The 17,130-nt window shown below is 35.0% G+C and overlaps 1 protein-coding gene across 5 annotated transcripts in view; it reads right to left on the bottom strand.

Moving 5' to 3' along the window:
• Positions 1-17,130, bottom strand: part of LOC131162242 (S-adenosylmethionine carrier 1, chloroplastic/mitochondrial-like) — a 61,948-nt gene that overhangs the window by 25,665 nt on the left and 19,153 nt on the right. For 2 of the 5 annotated variants that reach the window (XR_009138730.1, XM_058118520.1), the window contains exons 5-9: positions 6,166-6,256; positions 2,948-3,001; positions 2,727-2,822; positions 2,298-2,387; positions 868-1,023 (exon numbers count right to left, since the gene is read on the bottom strand). Coding sequence is in view for 3 of the 5 variants with exons in the window: in XM_058118520.1 (XP_057974503.1) it covers positions 868-1,023; positions 2,298-2,387; positions 2,727-2,822; positions 2,948-3,001; positions 6,166-6,256 (487 nt within the window). In the remaining 2 variants the exon portion in view is untranslated. The remainder of the gene's footprint in view (positions 1-867; positions 1,024-2,297; positions 2,388-2,726; positions 2,823-2,947; positions 3,002-6,165; positions 6,257-17,130) is intronic. The other 3 variants (XR_009138731.1, XM_058118521.1, XM_058118522.1) reach the window with 2 other exon arrangements.

The following is a 17,130-nucleotide window of genomic DNA, read 5'->3' on the forward strand; positions in this document are numbered from 1 at the left end:
GTCACACACTTGGGAGTCCTAAAAATTGCATTCTAGGAATCATCTAACTTAAAACTGTAAAGCATAAGGTTTCCAGATATCTATGTGGACCAGACTTGTATACTGATCTCCAGATTCTGAACTTCCTGGAGTTCTGTTCCATTGAGCATGCACCCTCTCTCTAGGGGTAAAGAGCTGCATCAGGCCTTTCCAAAGCAGTTTCTCATAGCAACTCTAGTCCCACCTTTTATAAACATTATATGTAGGAAAAAGGACAGAAATTTTCTTCAACTCCTACTCCTAGGACTAGGTTAAAAGGATAAGGGAAAGAAGCAGGAACCTTTGAAGTTCTTTAAATTTGGAGAGAAGGGTCATGTTGCCATCTTCTGTCTGTATCATACGCTTGCTGTTGCTGTGGAAAAACCTGGAAAGGTGGAAGGAAACATAGTTGTTGATTTGACTTCTAATGCTCAATTGCGACCACATCGTGCCAACGACACTCAACTGTTCACCCCTAGAGTAATTCGTTTTTGGAGGATCCAACCATCCTACACATATTTTGGCAAATCCTAGTTCTTCCCTTACCCTGGTTGTCTGTATTCTTGGGTTGCATGTTTAGATCTCAACCAGTTCGAATTTGTGCCTACTACTCATATCAAGTGAGAAAATTCTTGCAACTGCTCAAGTTACATTTATTATGCATGGGATACAATTCTCTATGGAAGCAAGTTAGAGCCTTTTTTTTAAAAAAAAAATAGATAAAGCTAAGGCAGTGAGATCAGGGTCAACATGATATCTTTTATCCAAAGTCCAATTCCATGTCAGACATTGACAAGCAGCAGCAAATCCAGCAATAACTCATCAGATGCAGACAAGCAGTTGCAGTACCTCATCAAGTCCCAGCTGCCAAGAGAGTAAAATGAATCTGCACCAAAGCTTCAAGAAATATTCTTTGAGTAGCCCTTCCAAATCGAACTCGAGGATCAATTTTTTCCAAGTAGATGACATTGATGCAGGATGAAACCTATGCGCCACCACATCATGCTGCTGATATGGATCATCCATAAATACTAACTATTATAGGAAATTTTAACCATTTTTGTTGTTATTTTTCAGCAGGCTAGTTTCAATTTGTTTTATTTTAAGAAAGCATATTTAAAGTATTTAGGGTTCCTTATGTAGCTTATGCTGGGTCCCAAGGCTAGGAGCCAATAGATTGTCTTCTGCAATTGACTTTCAGCAGGTTTTGGGAATTAAAGAATTTGATTTTGAGGAATTTGTGCTTAGCCATACTGTCTGCTACTTCACTTAGAGTGGAGGAAATACTCACCATCACCCCCTAAACAATGAAAATCCATCAAGGAAATCAGTTGTCCAAATTACATATTAAATAATAATGGAGGAATTTTGAACTCATTGCAAAATGATCCCATTTCTTCATTTAGGGTAGACTCAGGCGGTCCCTTCATGGGATTTTCACTTCAGGAGAGTCTTGAATGATAGGGAAACTATAGAGTTATATAATTGTGGGGTATCTTCCGAAAATGATAGTCGATATGGGTTGTTAATCCTTCGGGAGTTTATTCTTGTAAATCTTTCTTGAATTCTTGGTTGGGACAAATTTCTCCTTTCCCCTCTACAAGGTAATATGGAAGGTCAAAATCCCCCCCTAAAATCAAAGCATTTCTTTGGTTGGTTGTGCTTAATAAAATAAATACTAATGACTCGTTGCAGATGAGGAGACCTTTAAAGGCTTTCCTTCCTGATATATGTATGCTTTACTTTCAGAGTCCATCTCACATCTTTTCTTGCACTGCGATTTTGCCTGGAAGGTTTAAAACAAGTTTTTCTATTACTTTGAAGAAAGCTGGGTTTGTCCTGGAACAGTGAAGGAGTTCTTGGCAATTTTTTTTGTGGGGTATGGAAGGAAGAAAGAAGGAATCGCATTACGGAATTGTGCTTTATTTGCAGTGTTTTGCGGCTTGTGGAAGGAACATAATCTGCGTATATTTTCAGGGAAAATGTTACCATATTGATTGGTGCGGGAAAAGATTCTTTTTGTCTTCTTTATGGTGTATGGGCTATGGAAACTTCAAGGGAATGCGTGTTTAAGATGTTCAGCATGATTGGCAGTCTCTTCTTAGGGCTTCTTGAATTCCTTTTGTCATCTTTTATTTGTGTTTTTTTCTTTTTTGGTTTTCCTGAGGATTCCCAGTTTTGCTAAGGAGATGTCTTCTCTCCAGATTGTACATTCTTTCCTTATCTAATGAATTTCTTTTTCTATAAAAAAAAAATAATAATGAGGAAGGCAAGCTTACCGCTAGCTTATACCCTATCCGGAGTTGCTCATATATGCAAAATTGGATGGCATCAAAAGGCAAATCTCGCAATAGAAAGGATCCAAATCCCTACAATTTAATAAACCAAGTTCAAGAAATATACTGAGAATAATGTGAAACATACAGCATATTAAAATTTTCCACTCACATTGATCCAGATAGCTTGTGAAAAAAGAAACACCACTAGTCATTTTTAGATTAAAAAATGATAGAGACATCTCCTTACTAATGTTAATGAAGAAAATAGAAGAATAAAATATAAAAAATAATTATAAAAACTATAACAAGAAATCCTTGCGCTACTCTAGGAGGATGCCAAATAAAACCTACATAGTAGATATCACAAAACTAGAGAAGTAATCCTGATCAATTTGGATGATAATACTAAATGTGGAAAGGGATACATACTGCATACAGCCCTTTAAAACCTTCATTAGATACAATAAGGCGAACTGCATCAGGAGCTGAAGCAAACTGCCCAGTCTGCATCCTTTGTTTAACAACCTTTTTTAAGTGTTGAAAAGATATTCAGTTCAACAAACCAAGGAAAAATGGAAAAAAAAAAAAAAAAAGGAGGGGGGGGGGGGTGGGGGGCAATTTTTTTTCTTGTTTGTAGTAAACTTAACTACCTCTGTTGGTACACGAATGAAAGAAGAAGCAGCCCCTCCAATAGCACCTGCAGTCTGAATGAAGTCTGAAACCTTTTATAAAAACAAAAAGTGGGGAAGGGGAGGCTCTATCCTAATTTGGAGGAAAAAGCTATCCCCCGTGGAAGAAAAGGAGATCCTAGGCAAGGTCTTAAATTTCAATTTTGACTAAAATTTTTAGGCTTCAAAAGTATGGAAATTTCAATATCGATGCCAATTTCAATTTCAAAAATTAATGGAAATTAGTAATAAAGCATGGAATTCTTTTATGAAGCTTTAGAAACAATTAATAGACATAATAATGCATGATTTAGAACAAAAATATTATAAACAAAATACATCAAGGATGATTATGTAGTGTATAAGGAGCAATAATTGCAATGTAATAGTAGTAAACATATTCAATTAATATAAATGAAATTCATAAATCAATTAAATATTTTGCCCCCATTTGGGAACACTTAAAAAAAAAGTGTTTATAGCACTTATCACTTAAAAATAAGAACTTTTACAAAAAAAAAAAACGTGACGTTTGGTTTGAAATATAACAAACTCTTATACGCAAAAAGTACTTTTCCGAAATCACTTTTTTAATACCTATTTAAGTAAATTTTGAGAAGCAATCCAAGATAACTTTTTGGCCACTTACAAGTGGCACTGTTCATAGGTGGGGTCAGTTTTGTAAATATAAAAAAATTTAGTGGCTGTGCTTATAATTTAAAAAATAAATTAGAAGATAATCATATATTATTTTACTATGTATTATAATATATTTAATTATTAATGAAACATAATTCAATTGATTTTACTATGTATTATAATATATTAATTATTAATGAACATAATTCAATTGAAGAAGAACCATCTCTTAATTTAAATTAATATTAAAAATTCAAAATATTAATTTAATTAATAATACTATTTTAACATAAATTCATATGCTAATGATATGTTATAAATATAAATTAAGAACAAGATTATTGTTGATCAAAATATAATATTATATTACTTAATAAAAATATTTAAATGTCAATTAAAAATAATAGTTAACATAATTATGAATTAAAATTAATTATATATTATTTTATTATGCATTATAACCTATGAATTATTAATAGAAATATAATTAAATTATGGAATGAATAAAAAGAATCATCTATAAAATTTAATTAACATTAAATAAACAAAAAATATTAATTTAATTATTAATACTATCTTTAACATAAATTAATACAATAATCATATGTTATAAATATACATTAATAACAAGATTATTGTTAATTCATAAATAATAGAATATTGTTTTAGTTAATAGAAAATATTTAAATTTTAATTATAAAATTAGTATAATTATCATTAAAATTTTCAATTATAAAATATTAATATTTTTATTTAAAATATATTTAAAAGTACATATTAGTTATTATAATTCAATTTTGGATTGAACAAGAACTATTTGTTAATTTAAATTAATATTAAATAAATAAAATTTTTAAATTTAATTAAAAATATTATTTTTATCATAATGTAATAAGATAGTAATATGTAATAAACAAGATTATCATTAATTAAAAATTAATATTACATTATTTTTTTAATATAAAATATTTAAATTTTAATATAAATAATTATTAATGAAATTATTAATTAAAAAATATTAATATTTGTAATTTATAATATGTTTAAAAATAATCATATATCACCCTATAATAAAACTAAATATCCAAATATCACTTATGTTAAACACAACCAAACACTAGTTAATAACTTTTAACACTTTTCTAGTTCAGCGCTTAATTATCAGCACTTATTAAATTTAACACTTTTTTTTTTCCTGAAAAACGCTTCTATATAAGTGGTTCCAAATGACCCCTTAGTATATCAATTAAAAAAAATTTAGATATAAATGGTCAGATAAAATGTTGTAGCCAATATCTAAGTTAGTTATAACTTCAAAAGTTGGAAAGCTATAATACATATCCTCCTTGTAACGATATTTGATTCACTATTAAAAAAATATAAATTAAGAGAGAAATTTCAATTCAGGTTTTGAATCTCAATTTAAATTTGAATTTAAAATTACAAGTTCAATGAAATTTGTGTAAATTTCAAATGATTTGTGAAGACTATGATGGAAATTTTTAAAATGGAAATTTACTGCCATTTTGATTTCGAGGGTAGCAGAAAATTGAAATTTCAAAAATTTCATGAAAATTTCAAAAATTTCATGGAAATTTTAAGACCACGATCCCAAGACACAAATTTAGGCTACACAGCCTACAAGGGAACAAAATTTAAGCACCTGTAAAAATCCTAGTACATGAAAAGACTGTAATAATAACTGAGCAAACAAAGAAAAGTTCAGGTGAATGTTCTAGATCAATTATTCCTTTGATGTAAAATTCCAATGTCTTATTAGTGGATAGAAAGGACAATACTAGGTCATCACCATGGTCTTAAATTTCCACGAAATTGTCGAAATTTCCGTCGAAATTTCTGATTTCCGTCACCCTTGAAATCGAAATGGCAGTCGATTTCCATCTTGCATAATTTCTGTTGAAATCTCAACGAATCATTCGAAATTTATCGAAACCTCGAAATTTTAGAGAAATTTGTCAAAATTTTAACTATGCAATGAAATTTTGTCGAAATTCAAACAAGAGATTCGAGAGTGAAGTGAAATTTCTCTTTTAATTTATTTTATTTATTTTATTGAAACAAAAGGTTATCACAAGTGCTTTTGAGATTATATGAAAAAATAAACTTATAGTAATATTTTATTTAACCATTCATATCTAAATTATCAATATTTGTATAATAAATAATTTTTAAATGATTTATGAATTTCATTTGCATTAACTGAATATGTTTAATGTACATTATCTTACAAGCATGTTTGATACACATACTATTTTACGACTTTTCTACTTCGTACAAAACATAGATGTATTTAATTTGTAATATATTAGTCTTAAAACTTATATTATTATGTTTGTTAACCATTTCTAAAGTTTTACAAATAATTTCATGCTTTACTACTAGTTTCTATTATTTTTTCAAATCAAAATCGAAATTTCCATCGAAATATCCATACTTTTGGAGCTTCGAAATTTGAGTCGAAATTGAAATTTAAGACCTTGGTCATCACAACCCCACCCAACCGCCAAAGGTATTCGGATAAGCATAGCGGGATAACTTACCAGATGAGCAAAAGCACTAAGATTTTCAGGGAAAGTTTTTAGCAATTTCTGCTTTGCAGGTTCATACACACCAAGAAATACAGCAGAAGCCCTGTGAATGTTAAGAAAGCTAATTAGCTACTTGCCACCCATTATGTTTAAGCATTTAAAAGGACTGGGACACTACAAAGAAATTAAAAAATAATAGAAAACTAAAGAAGCATTGAAAAAAAAGTTCAATCCATTAAAAATCAGTCAACATGAAAAACATGGAACAATTTTAAAATTATTCTGCTCAAAAAGAATAATAGAGGCTAAAATATGGGATTTAACACAACTAAAGGCACGGTAAACATGCCCCGAATTGCTGATGTATGCTGAAGCTGTCAAGTTGTGGTTAATATTCTCTAGAAGTCAGACAGTCAGTCCACTCTTTACTTTGTTAGTTTCAATAATGTATATTAATTATTGCTATCTATGTGTCATTATTATGGTCTAGTCAAATGTCTCGTTTCCAAAAAGGAAAACAAAAATCCATAATTTTTTAGGAATTTCAATGTAATTTTGGGCATTTCAATTGAAATTTTGGAATTTTTAATTGAAAATTTGGAAATAGTTATGAAAATCATAAGATCAAAGTATCACATTTTTGTACGTGTCTTTGCATGCTTATCAATGTGCCATTTACATACACTAAATACCATATTCTTGCCATACAGACATCCTATTCAACTAACATTATGTTGCAAATAACATTTCCCAAGGATTATGTCAAAATTTCCATAATTTTACCATAGGTTTCCAAGTTTCCTCAAATTGAAATTTTGACAGTTTTTAATAAAATCTAAATGAAGTGGAGATAGCAATACTGAAAAGAAAAAACTACAAGCCACTAAACCTGATTGTAAGGGCTCTGAATAGCAGCCACTATGCAGCTAACAGAATTTCGAGCCTCCAGTATGACTTCCAAGGCTTTGGCACTGAGAAATAAAAAAGGCAGCCATTAAAGCTGGTTCATTCCGTGACTGAGGCCATAACGGTTACATTATTGTGCCTTACACGACCGAGAGGCATAACACTTGATTTTGGAATCTCTTTTCAGTTTCTTTTGCAATTTCTCTGTTTCCCATGATTCATGCGGCCTATTCTGGCACACACCTACCTATATACAGCTTTGAAAACACAATTTTGAGCTTGAAAATCAATTCAAACAATGCCCAGCTTCACATATACACTTTCAATAGACTGTAAATCTCAAATCTTCCACTTGTTTGGTGCTGTGAGTAGTTAATATTCATTAGGAATTCATTTCCGAAACATGATATACTTCGTTTTTGCCTCAAGAAACAAGAAGTTGAAAGGATTACCTATTACTTCGGATGGTGCTGACTTTCTCTCAGTAATTCGTTTCAATGTTTTGTTTTATTTTTGCTTTTAGCTTAAAGCTTTGTTATTCTTTGTCGTGCATGCTATCATATGATCGGATGGTAACAAAATTTATTTAATAATTATTGATATTTTTTTTATTTGCTTCTTATATTATCATATAATACACAGCAATACTTGAGTAACTTTTTTCTTGTGGCTGATGATACAAGTATATATTATGTACAAGGTAAAAATGTAGTTCAGGTATATCAGTTACCACTAACTAGGTTTTGAAGAATATTTTACTTAGTAATTAATGTTTTTAGTTAGTAACTGATATCATAATTACTTAATTAGTTGATTTTTGGTACTTAGTGTTTCTAACCAGCAATTAATAATTAATAATTCTACTTTCTAGTTGTATTTAATGCATTACATACTTAAATTTAAGTATTCTGAAATTTATTTTTGATTTTTTTATAGGTAAAAATAGAATCCATTGAAGGGTAAAAAGGGGTGCCACACTGCCACCAAAATCCAAAAAACAGCCAAAGGGAAAGGCTCACATTTGATACAATCAAGGTCTTAAATTTCGACTTCAGCTAAAATTTTGAAGCTTCAAAAGTGCGGAAATTTCTATGGAAATTTCAATTTTGATGTTAATTTCAATTTAAACTTTAAAAAATGATAGAAATTAATAAAATGTGGATTTTTTTCATAGAAAAATGATTAATAGACATAATTATGCAAGTTTTAGAATTAAAACATTATAAAATAAACACACCAACAATAAGTTGTGTATAAGGTGTGGTAGTTCTAATATACTAACCATAATAAACATATTCAATTAATAGAAATGAAATTCATTAATCAGTTAAATGTTATTTATTATATAAATAAAGATGATTAATTTATAAAGGGTCAAATAAAATATCGTTATAAGTTATATTTTCATGTAATTTCAAAAACTTTTGTAAAAATTTTGTATTTCAACAAGAAAAAAGATAAATCAAGAGAGAAACTCCACTTTTGGTTTTAAACTCGCACTTGAATTTCAAGGAAATTTCATTCTATGGTTAAAACTTCAACAAATGTCGATAAAATTTTGAGATTTGATAAATTTTGGATGACTTTTAGAAATTTTGATGGAAATTTTTTAAGATAGAAATTGATTACCATTTCAAACTCATGGAAATGGAAAGCAGAAATTTTGACAGAAATTTCCACAATCTTGTGGCAATTAAAGACCATGGATACAATGTGTCCAAGAAAATCAAGAGCTGTTTAAGTGTCTAACATTTACAAACCACAAACCAGCTGAGGTAAGTGTCTAAAATGTACTGACCACAAAACCAGCTGGAGTAAGCCATCTATCTTTGAGAATCATGAGCAACGTGACTGATCCATTGAGTGCCCTTCTATTTCTTTTCCATCCACGCAATCAAAATAAAATAAAAAAAATGGTATGAGGGATCAGAGTCAGTTTTTTACCCCCTTTCTTTGCTTTTGAGCAAATGTCTCTTCAGGCCTAAATCTCCCACCTCACAAGGCTGCTTGACTTCCTCAGAAGCCTATCCACTGTTGTCAAGACCATATTTTAAAGAATTGACCTTCCTCCAATATAGATATTTTTGATTCCTGAATTTCCATAGCTATTGCCGGGGAGGACTTTGTTGAACATTGTGAGGGATTTCAGACTCCGATTGCTAGATTGAAAAAAAGTTGCTTGACAACCCCCATTTTAACTAAGCAGCACCTCAACTACTCACTTGTGCTTCCCACAGGAATTTTTTCCAAATATCTTCAAGTCTTTTGGTCAACAAGCTGTGAATGGGGAAGAGGAGCATAATATGCCAAGAGGTTTGGGGAAGTATTTTTGATAAGGGTGAGTCCCCCTAATTTCTCTTCCAACCAGCAATTTTTTTCTCAAATCTCTCAATAATGCCAAAACTCTTCTATCTTTAAACTTGGTTCCAAGAGGAAGACAGCTTGAAGCCCAAAATTGAAGCCAGGAAAGTGCTCTCAATCACCTCATCTAAAGGAATAAGCTCACTTTTACCAACGGTGACTTTCAATCCTGAAATTGCTTCAAAACAAAGAAGGATACAACTTAAATTGAGAATTTTCTGCCTTAAAAAATATTATGGAGTCATCTGCAAACAGGATATGAGGAAATTCCATTTCCCTACCATTTCTTCCAACCCAAAACCCTTTAAAACAACCTGCCTCTGAAGCTTTTTTCAGTAAAGACTCTAAAACTTCCACAACTATGATAAATAAGACAGGAGGGAGGGTATCACCTATCAACTTGGCACAAGCCTCTAGATGAGTGGAAGAAATTTGAGGGGCTGCCATTGATGAGAATGGAAAAGGAAGGCATGGTGACATATTGTTGAATCCATTTGCACAATTAAGTCCACAAAAGTTGTTTTTTTAAGAATGTATGAAAGAAAGTCAACTCACATGATCGAAGGATTTTTCCATTTTGAATCTACACTACCAGGCTACCAGCCCCTAGACTGAGAATCCACAACGTCAATGAGGGCTGCTTTCATAATCTCTCTACCTTCAATAAAGGCACGTTGGTGCTGGACAATAACTTCCAGAACAGCTTTTCTAAGTCTCAAAGCAAGCACCTTGGATAACATTTTGTAGATACTTCCCACTAAGCTAATAAGACAAAAGTCTTTGATGTTTGAGGCCCCTGCCTTCTTTACGAATCAAGGCGACAAGTTGAATAAGCGATCTCCATTAAGCTGCCTGATTCATGAAAATCCTCAAAAAACAAGATGCACATCCAAGACACTTTGGACACTCAACTAATCCATAGTATTTACCAAGATAAAAGGCCCGCCCCTCTACTATTCTCCACTTAAATACCAAGGTTCAATCTCAATTGGGAAGTTTTAGCTCCTTACATTGTCATGTTTGAGAATATCCCAGTTTGCTTAAAAGAGGGCCATCATGAAACTGACAAAGGCCCGGGGCTTTTTCATCATCACAATTTTTAAGGGGTTGGCAATTTCTTCCTCACTTAAGGGGCTTTAGAGCCACAGGGTAAGAAGAGTAATTTAACTTTCTGAAGGTGATGCCATCAAGCTTTTGTCTCCAAACAATTGGTTTGGAATAGGATTCCATAGAAATCATAAATGTCTTCCTTAATCGCCCCTTCTCCAAGATTTGTCCATCAATCTCAACTAGACCTTCCGTGGGCATTTGTTGTTCAGTGGAAGAACCATAGGACTTGGTGTTTTGCAACCCCACACCCAGTGAGCCATAAGGCCCTAGATTTTTTGTCTCCAAGCTATTTTTTCCATATTAACGGTCTTGGAAATCTCTTTCCAATGAGGAAGTCTTCTTGTTTTGTCTTTGGTAGTCAGGCATCGGGTTATCTCTTCATCGTCCAGCACCTTAAGGTTGCTTTGGATAGAATCCTTTTTCAAGGCAAGCCATCAGAATCACACCCAATATACTACAATCAGCACACATGAAATGAAAACCACAACAACACTGCAGAATCAGGCAGAACACACTAGCACAGAACAGCACCGTAGAATTTCAAGAGGCAGCTACAAGCACATAACCGAAGTTACAGTACCCTGGAAAGAATGAAAGATGTAAATAGTTTCTCGTGCAATGTGACAAAAGTTGCCTTTAACCACACAGAACACAGCAGACTACATTTTGATTGCACAGAACAGGGCAGGCCACAATGAACACTCAATAAACAACGTGGCAGTAGCTAGAAGCATATGCATGCATGAAAACAGCAATCACAACATCATAACAGATTAACAGTATCACCAAACAGTATTATCAGGATTTTCATCCTTGACCTCACCCAAAAAATTTCTTTCTAGAAAATAATTGCCTTGCACAAATTAAGAAAATAAATTACTTAAATCAAATAACAAATTGAGAGAAATTTCTAGGAATTAACCTCTTTTGACGATTCTTGATGAAGGCAAGGCCAGGCCTCCATCCTCTCAGCACCCCTCAACTTCGAGCCCTTGAGCATGGCGACATACTCGATGACTCCCTTCCACAACCTTCCAACTTTTACCCTGTTACAGTAATTGTCCCACTGGATAACTCCCTTCCACAAACCCATCCTCGAAACTGACATCTGTTCTTTGGATCCTTGTCAATACCAGGCCGCTAGGTCATGATCAGTGTTCTCCTTCATAACCTTTCCTTCAATTGCCAAAATCTCAACCCTATAGATGGGGGCCTCCTCTTATGCCATTGACCAATCTGGTAACCTCATAACCGAACTTAAGATTCACAAAATCTCTCAACCTACCCTTGTAATCCAGAAATTGTAACCTTTCTGCTTTGATACCCAGGAATCGACAGGGTCAAGCCTTCATCAACCTCGGTAGTCCTATAATAAGCCTTGAGAAATTGTTAGACCCTGCACTGAACCTTTTGTCCCTCTCCCTCTTATAGTCTTGTCACGAGCCTCACTAGCACTCAAAGTTGAATGGGTGAACAGGCCACACTTAAAATTGAGAGGAAGGTGATCGGTATCACCCAACTGGATGCTTTGAATTTTCACATCTCTGAATACACTGGCAAGCTTGTCTTCATCATTGTACTGGAAAAAGAGAAACTTGTGTGGGTATAGAAGTTGATGGGGGTGTTAAGGTGCAGCCAATGAAGGGGATGCAGCAAGCCACAGTGGAATTATATACCGAAAGGCATAAAACAGTGTGTCAGTTAAGGTTCTTGAAAATGGCAGGGAAAGGTTCTTATGCTTGAAGAAGGCCAATAGCAAAACATTTTACGACATACAAATTCCAGAAGGGGAACAGGAAAAAGGGTGGAGGGACTTCCTTGCTGCACTGTTGGAATTATCAGCACCACCTATAGATATTTCCAAACTTAACAGTGGTAGTTGGAGATGCTCCGACTACAGGTCTTCAAACTTTCAGAGAATTGAGAAAGAGTGGACTAGCATGTTTCAGAGGATATCGTCAAATTCCTCCTATGCCAATGTGACCAGATGAGGGGATGCAGCAAGCCACAGTGGAATTATATACCAAAAGGCATAAAACAGTGTGTCAATTAAGGTTCTTGAAAATGGCAGGGAAAGGTTCTTATGCTTGAAGAAGGCCAATAGCAAAAATTTTTACGACATACAAATTCCAGAAGGGGAACAGGAAAAAGGGTGGAGGGACTTCCTTGCTGCACTGTTGGAATTATCAGCACCACCTATAGATATTTCCAAACTTAGCAGTGGTAGTTGGAGATGCTCTGACTATGGGTCTTCAAACATTCAGAGAGTTGAGAAAGAGTGAACTAGCATATTTCAGAGGATATCGTCAAATTCCTCCTATGCCAATGTGACCAGATAAGCTCCAGCAATGAGAATGGAAGCTGGAATGGAAATAAACCACCAACAAAGGGATCGGGGAGGCCACACGACTATTACAAATCCTTTTCCCTTGACACATGAGGGTGGGGACACCGAGATAGACCTCATTCATGCTGGGGGAGTTTTTGTACGGCTGACAGGTTTTTGCAGCTGGGGCAGGCATTTCAGAAGTCTAACTTATTCCGGTGGAGAAAACTAAGGCGGTGTGGGTCAAAGGAAGATACCAAATCCAGAAAAGTGGTTGGAGAGGGTACAAACCCAGAAGCACAGCAACCACGGCCAGCGGCAGCAGCAGAAAAGGGCGGCCCAAATCAAGTTAACTATGTTCTGGGTGGGCAAACTTCAGAGGGCAATGGTTGAGAAAAAACAGAAGCAGTGTTATATTGAAGAGGCTTCTATGAGCAGCAAGAAGCAAGATTATATTTGCAACCAAGATGCACTGTCAATCGCAGCTCCATTGGAGAGGATGTTCTAAATATCACAAGGGAAAATGGAGGATGACTTAATGTACAATTAGAAGAAGAGATGGGCAGTATGTGTGAATCAGAGAAGGAGCTGATTTTGAAAAGGAAGGGCGGGCTCAGATGTTCAAAGGATTTAGCGGGGATCTTGAAGAGGATGGGTCAGATAAAGCCAATATTCCAGCAGCGAGTTCTCAGCATCTGGAGAGGATTAGCCTTCATTCATATTCAGATTTTACTCCAGCAGTTGATCAGATGGGAGCTGAGTTTGAACTTGCTGAAGACAACGGGTTATTCCAAACAAATGAAGATGAGGGTGTGCATGGCTCGAAGCAAAATGCACTAACACCTCACTACGAATGGAGAATGATCGCCCGCATAGGGATCCTGAGTGTACACAGACAGGTAAGGACTCTATTAATCACTTTTCAGATCAATTAAATGCCTTGAATGAAAGGGGTCTTTGTCTTCTAACCCTGAGCTTAATCTCCTTCGTGTCAATAACTTGGTTTCTTCCTTGGGCAATTTTGAAAAAGAGGGGGGGGGGGGGGGCGCGCTAATGATGAGAAGGTAGATGCTTCTTTAAGCGATCTGGGTTCCTCTAGAACTAGTATTGGTATCCCCCCCTTCCTAATCAGCCTTGTCTTGTCTTAATGCTATATGCCAGAGGAAGGATTTGTAGGGGAGGGCCGTGAGTTTAGCTCTGAAGGAGGTGAGGGAGACTCAATGAACTCACACAAAGCTCCTAGAAGACCTTAGCTTGAAACTAATAGACCCCTTAGGAAAGGAGGTGAGGTTGGGTTTGAGCCCTAGAACCTACAAGAGAAGAAAAAAGAAAGTTCAAAAAGAACAAAGAAATTTGGTTTCCTCTATTAATTATGAGGGGGGTAAGGGGATTAGGAAGGGTGGAAAGCAGGTTAATATAGATTATTAGTTGAGATAAGAGGCCTAGGGGGTGAGAGAAAAGGAGCCTAATCAAGAAAGTAATGTCTAAGTACTCCCTGAGCATCATAACAATTCAGGAAACTAAAATGGAAATTTGGGGCGATCATAGTAGGGAATGGGACTTCTTACCCTCTCGAGGTGCCCCTAGTGGTGTTGTTATGTGGAATTCTCGGTCTATCTCTAAAATGGATAATTTAGTGGGGTTCTTTTCCCTTTCTGTTCTTGTGGAGGTGAAAGGGAGGGGCCAATGGTGGGTATCCTCTGTGTATGATCTTCCTAGACCAACTCTTAGGAGTTCTTTCAAGATGAGCTTTATTACGTTTTTGGGTTTTGCCCACCTAGGTGGGTAATGGGAGGGGATTTTAATGCGGTTAGGTTTGTGTGGTAGAAGAAAATGGGGGGCTGACTTAATGCTAGCATGCAGCAATTTGATATGCTTATTAGGGAGGGTGGCCTGAGAGATCTAATCACTTCCCTATTATGCTGGAATCAAGTAGGGCTTCATGGAGTTCCATTCCTTTTAGGTTTGAGAACATGTGGCTGGACAATGCTTCTTTTAAGCCCTTGGTGAGAAGCTCATTGGATGAAGATATATGGAGGGGTTGGGAAAGGTTTAGGTTTATAAGGAAGTTGAAACATTTGAAGGGGAATCTGAAAATTTGGAATAAAGAGGTGTTTGGGGATGTTAGAATAAGAAAAGCCAGCATCTTAGGTGAGCTAGATTTTTGGATAGAAAGGAAGACGAGAATAACCTTTCTAAGATTAAGGAGGAAAAAAGATCTCTTTAAAGAATTATTTGGAAGAGATGATTTTCAAGGAAATAAGGAGTTGGAAACGAACCGTCATGCCCTTATTTTTGGCACATGACCGGCAATGACTCCCTCTAAAATATGATGGAGGCACTGGGCCTAGGCATGAATTTGTTTTACAAAACCATCATTTGAAAACAAGTTAGAGACCCATTAAGAGTGAATATTTGGTGAAACCACACGATATATACAACATTTCATAAAGTAACTAAAAATGTTTTACTTAAAGTGACAAGGTCTTTACACTGGGGTGTACTTTACATACAACATTTTTCACTTTCCCTAGTCTACATACATAACTTCCAACCAAAAACATGCTTAGTATCTCTATCATCTTCCTGCCAACCTATAAAACATGTCAAAAATTGCAGTCTCTTGGAGAACTTAACAAGTGGGCCTCTCCTTAAGTTCGAACCTAAAATTGTAAAGGAATAGGTTGAGGAACCACAAGCTTAGTAGACTTTCTTAAATCCCCCTTATTCAAATACGGATTTCAATACTTTAACATATGATTTCTTATATGCATGCACAATCAATAGACGTATGAACACACTCTTTATTCTAAGCAATATGCATGACACACTCTTTATTCTAAGCAATCTCTTCATCTAAAGTTACCATCACAAAACATCCAAATAGCATGCATATACATATTTTTTTCAACATAGCAGCACTGTCCAAAAGAAGTGCACATTTTACTCAAACAAGTACCAAATTCCAGGTCATTTTGGCGAACCACCGCTTAATGCAAACTTAGCTTGGCTAACCACCGCTTATTGAGTAATACTCTGGAGGTTTACCACCTTTCACCCAAGGAAGACACAATCCATGCTTAAATTTCACAATATCACAGCCACAAACAACACATAGTGCCAGCTACTTCGCACAATAGCAGTTCAAGATATGCATAAACAAGCTATGCCATAGCAAGCAAAACCATCATCCTTACGAGATGAATATCTATTGCATGAAAATTTCCTAACTAGACAAAATATGCAGCCATGATAACAAATGAGAGCATATATGCAGCCATATCAAGTAGATAGAAACAACAAGCTTAAACCTTCCATATTAGGATTCATTTCCATGCAATTTTCTACCCTCTACTTCCAAAGGATATGCAAAATCCCTATATGAATAACAAAAATTAACATCAACCTTCATTTTCAGCGTCTCCAAATTATTTTAAGTTTCCTTTCAATGTTTTATATTTTGTCCCGATTTCCCTGACTTCTTACAAAACTTCTCTCTTTTCCTCTCTCTCTCTCTCTCTCTCTCTAAAACTAGGGTTTACAGCAAATATTTGTGGCATTTTGTGTTGTGGCTGCTCTGCAGGGCTGGAAGGGTCAAGACAGCAGCTACGTGCTACCAGCTGCCTGTCAAGTGTCTCCTTCTAGGCTGGAAACATGACAGGTACTGCAGCAGCTGGTGGCAACGAGGGTCCTGTGGTGCTGCCATCTATGCACTAGGTGGGCTGCTGGTTTTCGAAGCTGCCAGGTGGCTGCTGCTAGGTGGTTTTCATCATACCCTATCCTGTTTTAACAATCCCCCTTAAATTTCCTTTCATCAAAGCCCCCCTACACTAATAAGTCAAATGGAATTTTCCAAACTTAATTAATGAATAATATGGCTAGTATGAACTTGTTTAATACGAAAACAAAGCAAAACCATGGCAAGTTATCAAAGTAATTAAATTTACAGTGGCCTAAAGGGTATGGTTATCATACAAAAGACCAAATTTAAATGGATCAAAGAAGGAGATTGTAATACTGACTTCTTCCTTAGGCTAGCTAATGGAAAGATGAGGAAAAATATGATTAAGGAGCTAGAGGTGCAAGGAGGGAGAATTATTAATGATCCTAATAGAATAGCCTCAAAGATCTCTAATTTTTTTGATAATCTTTATTCTCATGAAGAGGTTTGTAGACCGATGGTTGAGGGTTTAGAGTGGGATCCCATCTCTAAAGATCAAATGCTTTGGTTAGAGAGACCTTTTGCGGAGGAGAAAGTGAGGGGGGCAGTTTTT

Source organism: Malania oleifera, chromosome 8 (genome assembly GCF_029873635.1).
Source record: "Malania oleifera isolate guangnan ecotype guangnan chromosome 8, ASM2987363v1, whole genome shotgun sequence".
In the NCBI taxonomy this organism is placed as follows: Eukaryota; Viridiplantae; Streptophyta; class Magnoliopsida; order Santalales; family Ximeniaceae; genus Malania; species Malania oleifera.